General features: G+C 44.7%; 1 protein-coding gene across 1 annotated transcript; it reads left to right on the top strand.

The window, feature by feature from the left end:
* Positions 1 to 670: 670 nt before the first annotated feature.
* SAYSD1 (SAYSVFN motif domain containing 1) lies at positions 671 to 8,060 on the top strand. The gene is made up of 2 exons (XM_081295888.1): positions 671 to 973; positions 6,602 to 8,060. Exons 1-2 carry the CDS (start codon positions 761 to 763, stop codon positions 6,944 to 6,946), a joined length of 558 nt encoding a protein of 185 aa, XP_081152014.1. The 5' UTR covers positions 671 to 760; the 3' UTR covers positions 6,947 to 8,060.
* The last annotated feature ends 2,419 nt before the right edge of the window (positions 8,061 to 10,479 follow it).

The following is a 10,479-nucleotide window of genomic DNA, read 5'->3' as shown; positions in this document are numbered from 1 at the left end:
AGAGGGCACAAAGAGCTCCCAGGGTACTAGAACTATTTGTTCTTTTATCCTGTGGTGGTTATACAGGTGCACACATCAGAAGAGAGCTAGCATGTTAAGAAGAGCGCTATTAAACCTACCCTTCAGATTTGTGTATTTTAAGTTGCACTCCCATTTTTTTTTTTTGGGGGGGGAGGCTTTTTTTCCCCATAAGTTTCTGACCGATCTGGGCACATCAACAGATTATTTCTAGTGGCAAGAGCAATGATACACAGCTTGCTTTGTGAGCAGTGAGACAATCCCTCTCCAAATTTCATGACTGGAATACCCTGATAAAAGGAAAAGGTTTCTCATATCTTGTCATCCTGATATGAGAAACCTCCCAGAGATCGGGGGCTCTCGGTGCCTGGGACTACCTTCTCACTGTGGGGCTCCTCGTCGTGCCCAGCAGGAGCGCTCAACAGTACCCGAGGCCGGGTGTGTTGGGACCAGAGACCTGATGTGAGAATGGGCAAAACAGAGCTTTCCTCCGAGGAACTCGGGGTAAGAGTAACAATGGGACAGTTCTGAGTCCACCTTGCGTCCACGTGCTTTGGAACAGAGGGCTGCTTCACGCCCGCCGACGTCACAAATCTTCGGAAGTTTGCGGCCAGGACGCACACCACGCATGCGCACCGGGCAACCGCCGACGCAGGCGCACAACAGTGCCGCGCTGGGCTGCGCGAGGAAGGACCTCGCGCGCGGGCTGGCGGGCGCGCACTCCCGGAACGCAGCGCGCGTCATGGAACAGCGGTTAGCTGAGTTCCGAGAAGCTCGCAAACGGGCCGGGCTGGCTGCCCAACCCAGCACTTCGAGCCAGGAGGCACAAACCTCAGGAGAGAAGGAGGAAATAGCTGCGACTCCAAAGGCAGTCCCAAGCTGGCTAAGACAGTTCCTGGTCCTGGTATGGAAACCGAGGCCCGCCAGCGCCCGAGCCCCGCCCAGCCACGCTCAGGTGAGCTGAGCGACGCCTGGTCGGCGGACGTGGCCTCCCGGCACACTCCGCCCGAGGCCCCGCCCCTCCCGGGGTTCCCGCCCGGCGCGCGGCTCTGCAGGCCCCGCCCTCCTCGGGAAGTAGAGCAGCCTCGGCGCCGGGACAGCTGCTGGCCTCCCTGGAGCTGGGGATCCGGCCTCCGGTGTTCTTCCACTCTGGTCAGCATCGACGCGTACTGATCTTTTCTTGCCAGTCCGCACCCCACACAGCTCCTGAGTCCAGGCAGGAAACTAGGGTCTAGAATTGTAGACCCCTTTGTTACCGAACCCAGATTTGTATTTATACGCAACTCACAAAGGCAGTGACTTAGGTTGTGGGGCAAGGAAAAAGATTTATTTGGAAAGCCAGCAAACCAAAGAAAATGGGAGACTGTCACGACAAAAAAAAAAAAAAAAAGAAAGAAAAATCGGGAAACTCAGATTCGCAAAGGGCTTTTATAGGGATGGAGAGGAGGAGCTTGGGGCAATAGGCAAGAAGGCTACTGCCAAGCTGGGTCTTCCTCATCTAGGGCTTGCTTTCTTTTCTCTTCTGCCACGGTATCCTTGAGATAACATTCGTCTCTTATGTCAGTACTATAAGTTTTTAGATAAACGCGTTATTTTCCTGAAAGTTAAACATTAATTTACTTTTAAGTAAAGAACAAGATTAGCAAATCCTTGGTGCACACTTAATGTTATCTGAAGACCATCAGATGTCCTGGGTTCTGTAAACCTAGAGTAAAGTTTCTGATTAGGAAGTTTTACCACTCGGGTTCCTTTCCCAAGAATTTTTCAGTTTCAGTTCCCTTCCCCAAGAATAACTAACCTTGTAGGTAATCATTATGATACAAAAGGTCTTTCCTAGGAGAACCCGGGAAGCTGGCCTAAGACAACTGTTTTAACCCCTTAAGTGGCTTCAGTCAGAGGAATCATCTACAGCCAAACTGTTGGGGTACTGAATTGTTTACGTGCCTCATCTCCAGAATTAGTGACTTTAAAGTCATCTAAAAGCAGTGGAAGCTGGAGGTTTTATTTAGGTTTTCCCAGTTACACTATGGCTTTGGGAAACCTCTCCACAACCAAGAGGGGCCTGGGTCCACTGCAATAGAGAGTAAAATGTCTAACTGAATAGTAATCAAAAGTGGCAGTAATTAAGGCCTCATTTTATTCACGTCTAGGGCACATACTGGACCAGAAAGCCTGTACTTTAGAAACTTGCAAAAGTGTTGTAACTAACTGCCATTGGTGGCACTTGCTGATGAATCGCCTTTGGACTAGAAAAGCTTATTCAAGTGCAATAATGAATATTCATGGCAAAAAAAAAAATTGGGGTTAGGGTGATAGCCTTTTCATCTTTAATTTAATTCTTCTGGTAATCTCTTATTTTGCAGATGAATTTTAATTTGGATCTTCGTTTAATTTTCCCTCATGACTACAGTGGCAGGGTGGCTGTATGGGAGACTGGAGTGTATGTTGGGGGATACCCAAGACAAAGCATGCCAGGGGATGACAGTGCGATTTGCAGCAGTTTGTGACAAGGTGACAAGGCCTTTGTTCCTCATGAGAACCAAAGAATACCTTTTAAATGTCAAAACATATTGGAGCAGTATACCTTGTTCACTTTAAAATCATTTCTCTTAAGTACATCTATTATTGCACAACATATATCTTTAGGAGTTTTTTTGTTTTGTTTTATTTAATCAGGAAAAACTTGTTACTCAATTTTGATTGGGTGTTATTCTCCACAGTATGGTTTCCACTCACTTGTAGAAATAGTGGGCAGCAGGGTTCTATAATCCATTCCTTTCCTGCAGTTTGTCTCAGTTGTCTTTGGTTCATTAGAACTCATGAGCACAATTGCTCAAGATTTTAAAATCCATTTTCCCTACTCTTTGTCCCCCCTGTAGTTAAAAAACAATGTCTAACTCACACAATGAGCTTTACACTCATAAGTGTAAAGTAAGTCTCCTTTCTAAAGGACTATGAGATCATTAAGTTGAACTCAGAAAAGCTGAACTTGGAGAAAGCTTCCATTATTAAAAGTCCAAAAGCTGATGGCCTGACAAAGGGATAAGAGGAAATGCTGGACACTGATTGGCTCCAGTTCATTGCTTTGCTTTTTAGAAGGGACTTAGCCTTAGGCTCATTTTCATCGACTGTTATCATTCCTGGTTTTGCTTTGGTGTAGAAATTCTCATTAAAATTTTTTTTTAAATTACTATCCATCTCTAATAATTTTGATAGCACATTGGCCTATCAGAGACTTTGTTAGCTTTCTTTTTATAATTGCTTCTTCTCAGTAGTCATTGATAAGGAAATATAAGTATCTTTCATCTTCCTTGCCCCAAATTTTGCTTGGGAAAAAGCAAGCCCCTCAAAACTCAGTATTTAATTTTGTGATGAGCTTCTACCACATTAGGAGAAAAATGCACGTGGCTTTTTTTTTAATCATCCTACAGAATCCTCCTGTCCCCTTCCTCAGTGTCATCCCATGCAGGCACTGCCCAGCTGTAGGGACCAGTCCCCACACTTATGGGCAGCACTTCACTGCCAGCTTGGCTCAGGCTGGCCCATGGCTTGGGTTTCTTCTCTGGAGCCATCTGGCCAAACACTACCGTGCATCACCACGGGAATTTTGGAGTCATCTTGAATTTCTCTTTCCCTCGCCATCATTTATTAAGTCCTGTCGCGTGCCCATGGGGTTCCAGCTTCTGCCCTCAATCCTGGGAGATAGTGTGATCAAGACACACAGTCCTGCTCACCTATAACTTCCATGTCAGCTTGGGGCAGCAGGGGAAGGAGGACACAACCAGACAAAAAATGCTATGAAAGGAAAAAAATAAATGCAGGGTACTGTGGTGGGGAGTTGGGAGTGACGTTGTGTATTAGGCGAATAGGGAGAGCCTCCCTGAGTAGATGACATTTAACTAGAAGGAGCCACCCTTGCAGAGACCTGGGAACAAGGCTAAGGACACATGTGGTGACACTGATCTGAAGTTTGTAGAGGAGGCAGCCTGCCAGGTGATGGGAGGGGAAGGCTTGTCCTCTGAGCCCTGTGGGTGCAGAGGCCCTGAGGCGGGAAGCAGCTAGGTGCTGGAAGAACAGAAATGCCATCCCTGAACTGTACCCACTGTGACATAACCACCACCGACACCTCTGCACATGGCTTTTATAGACACCCTGTAAGTGAAGCAGAAGATTCCCACGTTCCCCCTCTCCCTTGTTTGTGCCCACTGTTACTTTGTTTGCCATCACCACTGCACCTCCCTCTAGCTCTCTAGCCTCTTCCCTGCTATCTCCCATAACGGCCTCTAATGAAACCAAAAGGGCTTTGGAGGGGACCATTCTAACATCCTAGGCAGACCTTACCCCTCCTATCACTAGCTGTAATTGCTCAAACCTCTCATTGTTTCCATACCAGTAAATTTGGAATAGTAATGCTTGCCTTCTAGATTACAGGAGATCAGGCATTTTGGAGGTACTCAGTAAATGGAGGCATATTTTTATGCTTCCTGAATATTAAAATAAATTCAACTTACTGTGAACTTCAGTTCATTGACATTCAATATGTATTCTGTATCCATCAATCCATCATTTCTCATTGACTTCTGCTGCCACCTGATCCATGCCTGGTCCTCTCTTGCTGGGCCTCTACATGAGCACTAACACTTCCCCTGTAGACTTTTGGTCCCTTGCAGTGCATTCTCTACATGGCAATAGTAGTTATCAATTGGATTGTGTTAGTTCCCTGCGAAGACCTTCAGTGGCTTCCCATTTCTAGAATCTTTGTTGTGGCCTGCCTGGCCTCTCCCACCATCTCAACCCACCCCCACCCTGCCTCTTCACACCGTCTGTCCCTCTTCTCACACAAGCCAAACCTGTCCTCCCCAATACATCCCTCCTCTTGGGCAAGAACTATTGGGCACACTGGTCAAATCTGAAAGGGACATTTCTTTAATAAATGTTAGGGTAAGGCCATGTTGCTGATGAAATCATCATTTCAGACCTTCTGATCCAGCTGAAGATAATAATTACAATGTTGATACTAAAAAAGGAAGTTTCAACAAAATGGAATTTTTAGCACTGTAAATCAGATGACCAGTAGTTTTTATGGAAGCTGATATTTTGGGTCCCTTTTTAAATATTCAGGAGAAGAACAGCAGGGGATATAACTGAAGAGGCAGTTGTAAAAACTGAAAGACCTGCTCTGTATTGAGAATCTGTGTGGGAGGTGCTGTGTTTGGTTCTGGAGACACAGAAGGACATGACAGTCCATGGCCTGTGTGGTATGTATGAACTGAGGGACACACGTGGCCTAAATTCACAGACCTTTCAGTGCTGAAGATTTGGTACTTGTGGAGAAAGAGCCAGTTAGTGCATTGGGAGACAAAGGGGCACCCTCCCTGATGGCCAGAGAGGTCAGGGCATGCCCAGTTCACTAACTGTGCTGGCCTGGACGGAAGGAAAGGACGTCTTCGGCAGTAAGACCAGTTGAGTTGGAAGAGAGGACCGTGCGTGGAGCCATGAACTGGGCATTGAATTGCACCGGCAGTTTTTAGGCTTTTGCTTTTCAAGCTGCAAGTTGTGACCCATTAGTGGATGGTGAAATCAGTATAGAGGGTAGAATAGGAAATAGGAGTTTCTCAGGAGGGTAAGTGTTGACTTGTGGCACTTTGTTTCTGCTGCATGTCTGTGTGCTGTGTTGTAGCAAAATATGTATTCCTTCTTGTGGGTCTTGTCCAAAAACATTTGAAAAAAAATGGAGTGGAGAGGAAGCTTCCTACAGCTACCTACTTGTGGTCTTCCATTAGCACACCACACAGGGGTTGTGAACTGGCATTTCTGTCTGTGGAATATGTGGAGACCTTTGGCTTCCAGCTACAGGAGTTTGAATTTTAACCTGTAGATAATGGGAATTTATTGAACTTTTGTGGACAGGAGGGTGGCAGGTCTTTTAGAAAATTAATTTAGCAGTTATGTATTTGCTGTTTGGAGAGGGAAGAGACAGGAGGCAGAGTCTGCTCAGGAGATGCTGCCGGGGCCTTGGGATGAGTGACGGATCTGGAGGATGGTTATGGGGTGGGATAGTGAGAGGGTCTGGTACTGGCCATAACACTGTTTTGTTTTGTTTTTTTTTAATGTGTAAAAGGGATTTTTGCCTCCCTGTTTTTGTTTGTGCAGTGTCCACTTTAGAATCATGTCACTCATAATATTTTATCTAATCAAGTCATCAAATGTCTGTTGACTGTGTGGGAGGCAGACATCACGGCTGTTGCATTACCAATTACCGGACTGTTTTTGTTTGGGGCACAAATTAGCTTTTGTTAGCAGCGGACTAATTTGAGGAAATAACTCCCATGAATGGGACTCTATCTGAGTGCATAAGGTTTTTGTTGGGTCACATCTCCCTATGTGCTGATTGGTTTTGGTTCCACTGAAGCAAAGCATATGCACTCTCTGGCAATGCTTGTTTTAGAGAACAGGGCAAGAAAATAGAAATCAATGAGCCAGCAGCCTTCCCAGAACAACGCAGACTGCCTCTCTAGATGAGTTTTGGTCCTCTCAGCTCCATTACCCTTTATTCTGACTTGTGTTTGCTTCTGTCTCCTAGGAAGCAGCTCAACCTGGGAGCAGCACAGCACAGCCCCCACAGGGCACAGCCATTCCTCCACAATGGCACCGGAACCAGCCTTTCCTGACCAATGTCACCTTCTTGAAGATTCTTCTCTGGTTGGTCCTCCTGGGACTGTTTGTGGAGCTGGAATTTGGCCTGGCTTATTTTGTCCTGTCCTTGTTCTACTGGATGTATGTAGGGACCCGAGCCTCTGAGGACAGGAAGAAGGGAGAGAAGAGTGCCTACTCTGTGTTCAACCCAGGCTGCGAAGCCATCCAGGGAACCCTGACAGCAGAGCAGTTGGAACGCGAGTTGCAGTTTAGACCCCTAGCGGGCAGATAGGACCCAGCTCCACTGTCCTGCAGCCCGCCCAGGACCAACCCTCCCATCCTTGGAGTGCGGACTTGGGTTCAGATACACAGGACTAAGGACAGCTTGCGGGTTGGCTCTGGCTGCGTGTTTCCCCTGATCTGCTGCTGCAGTTTTATCTTTGAACTTCTCTTTGGTGAAATTCTCTAAAAGACATGCCCATTAGGGCTGGTGCAGTTTATAAAGGTTGCTCAAAAAAGGAGGACTGTTTGTCTTGTCATTTGAGAGATGACTTGGAGCACTAGGAAGGCATTGGGAGATTGTCTTTTTGAAGTATTGAGCTATTTGAAATAATGATTAGGTACAGCAGGACTGTATGTTAAATGTTCTCTTTAAGTCAATATTTATAGCTTTTTTTTCCCCCGAATTTTGGGGTTGTTTTTGTTTTTGTTTCTGTTTTACCTTCTGCTTTAAGTCTTGCTTTTTTTGATCATTAATGATATTGATATGAAAAATGTCTTTAACATTTTCTTTTCAGAAACAGGTCCCATTCATTGTCCCTCGCCATCTTCAATTCTTCTACTGTCCTGTCCTCATTAGTAAAAGAAGAAGAGACAAAGTTCTAAATGACAGGCATGGAGAGGGATTTCACAAAGTCAGTATCAAGGAATTGATAAGTGGTTATTAATTCAGCAAGAAAAACTCTTGAGTGTGAACAAAGGGCAGGGCTGATGTTGGATTCCAGACTTAGTAGTGGCTGTTGGGTTGTATCATATTTTCTGAGGACTTTAAGTCCTTCAATTGTAGGCACCGATGAGAAATTGCATGGGTAGTGTCAAAGGCCTGAGTTTAGTGTTCCTTCCTCTTCTAGTTCAAGTTTGGGTTCATTGAAATTGGGCAGCACAAGCCATCAAATACTTTCATCTGATGAGTCAAAGGACTCTAGTTTTAAATAATAGTTGTGTCCAAACTTAAGACATTACTGAGTCATTTAAATTTTGGTAAGTTTTCATTTCAGAGTTCACTGTTAATTTTTATGTTATGAAACTCATCACTTTAACATTCATGAAACATTGTTAATAGAGGCCTGTTAATTATTTTTGTTCTTTCTTGCCTGGTTTACTTATTAAAGCAAATTCTTAGTTTAGATTTATCTTTCATTTATTCAATGCCAACTTCCCACTATTCACTTGGGATTCGATGATGAAAAAGCAGGCACGTTGCCAGTTGTCTGAGCACCCAGTCCAGCCGGGGAGGGGTCAGGGGACAAAATTAAGCAATTGGTAACACTGAACATGAGGGGAGTGCCGAGGGGAGTTTACTCATCCTGTGACCGGGTGACTTGGTGTTTCAGCCCTGGTTGAACATTCCCTGCTGGGTGCCGTGTGTTCTGCCCTTTGCCACTGGAGTCTGACCTCAGAGTCATCCAAGTGAGAGGAGGACCCTCCTCGCTGACAGAGAAATCTTTTCTCCTAGGACTTCTGTCTAAACTGGGCATGTGGAAAGATTGGGAAACAGATTAATCCCTATGCAATGTGAAAGTTTTTATCATATTATGATTTTGTTTTCTGATTTATTTTATAAGGCTTTGTGAATTTCCCAGATACTTTACTTCACCTACCCCCCTCCCCTTCTTTCTTGTGTTGTTGGTACTGGGGATTTAACCTAAAGCTTTGTGCATGCTAGTTAAGTACTCTATCAAAGTCACCCCTCAGCCCTTTATTTTTTATTTTATTTTTTTTATTTTTGGTATCAGGGATGAACCTAGGGCCACTTAACCACTGAGTTACATCCCCAGCATTTTGTTTCTTTATTTTTATTTTTTATTTTTATTTTTTAAAGAGAGAGAGAGGAGAGAGAGAGAGAATTTTTAATATTTATTTTTTAGTTCTCGTCGGACACACCATCTTTGTTGGTATGTGGTGCTGAGGATTGAACCCGGGCCGCACGCATGCCAGGCGAGCGCGCTACCGCTTGAGCCATATCCCCAGCCCTGTTTCTTTTTTTTTTTTTTAATATTTATTCTTAAGTTTTAGGTGGACACAATATCTTTATTTTACATTTATATGGTGCTGAGGATCAAACCCAGCACCTTGTGTATGCTAGGCACCACCACTGAGCTACAACCCCAGCCCCTGTTTTTGTTTTTTTTTTTTGAGACAGGGTCTCACTAATTTGCCTAGGGATTTGCTGAATTGCTGAGGCCGGCTTTGAACTTGGGATCCTCCTACCTCAGTCTCCGAGTAGCTGGGATTATAGGCATGTGTCACCATGCCCATCTTATTTTTTATTTTGATATAATCCTCCTGTTTTAGCCTTCTGAGTAGCCGGGCCTCTGTTTCTAAAAAGCCCATTGCAAGGGAGAAATCTCCCTAATTAAAGTTTTATTGCAATGCCCAGGGTAATAGAATTGTCATAGGAGATAACTAGTTTCTATTTTTAAACATATAATTCAGCTTTTCCCCTAAAACACAATGCCTGTGATTCTGAATTAAGGAGGTTTGGATCCCTATAATAATCTCAGTAAGGTAGAGACTTCTCTTCAGTGCGATTTATGAGGAGCCTCAGCAGCATTCTTTGAATATGTGGCTGCTTCTAATGAGGTAGAGCTTAGATTGCCCTAAACCTGTCTTAGGTGGAATTCTCCATGAACAACTCATCACCACTCAGAGGTTCCATGTGACATGGCAGAATGGAGTGTGAGGCAGCTTTGTGCCCAGCAGGGAGGAGAAAGGACAGTACATATTTGCTGTTCTTATCAGACCATTAAGCTTTAGGAATCGTCTTGATTTTCTGAATTTGGGCCTGTTGATCTCAGACTTTCCACTCAGGGCCTGACCATTATCCCTGGGAGAAGTTCCATTAAAGGCTGCTCTGTCATCAGGGAAAGAATGTGTGTTCTGTTCCTGTGATACCTGTAGGCGCCAGTGAGGTCATTTCTATCCAAGTCTCACAAGTAAATTGGCTTTGGCTTTTGCTTACAGTATCCCATCTTGTCTTTTCATAGGGACTATTAAAGGAGCCTCTGAAGGGGACTCCAAAATGATATCCAGTGTGTCCCTGCCTCTCCCCATCTTGGGAAGGGACACATTTATTTCTGATTAAAGATGATGTGTTTCTAGTGACCCCTAAAGAATCCAGTTTCAAGATTGGTCCACTTCTCAGAGAATTCTTTACTGAAAGAACTTTTGCCATGCAGGGTTATTTCTTGTTCCAAGTGGGCTTGGAGCACCAGAAACTCTGTGTGATTGTCTTCCAGTCTGGTGGACCATCACTCAGTCCTCTCTTAGCCCTCTCTGTCCTTCAGGCTCAGTCATCTGAACTATAACTCTGGGCCACAGTCCAGGAGCCCTAACCCATTCTGAGGGTCCACTTCGGGGTAGGGATGAATGTGTCTCTTGGTAGATGCAATGGCCTTTCTAAAAGCCTGGGAGTTTTATCAGTGAGGATTTAGGATTATACTCTGAGCATAAGAGGTCTTCCACATTTGCCTTTGGATTGAGCTGTGCAGATGATTAGGCTCAAAAACTGTTATAAAGAATCAAGAAGTTACACATTTGGACAAA

This window comes from Spermophilus citellus, assembly GCF_964194105.1.
Source record: "Spermophilus citellus genome assembly, chromosome: 5".
Lineage (NCBI taxonomy): Eukaryota > Metazoa > Chordata > Mammalia > Rodentia > Sciuridae > Spermophilus > Spermophilus citellus.
Note: the sequence above shows the minus strand (reverse complement) of the source record. Positions and strands in the feature narration are given on the sequence as shown.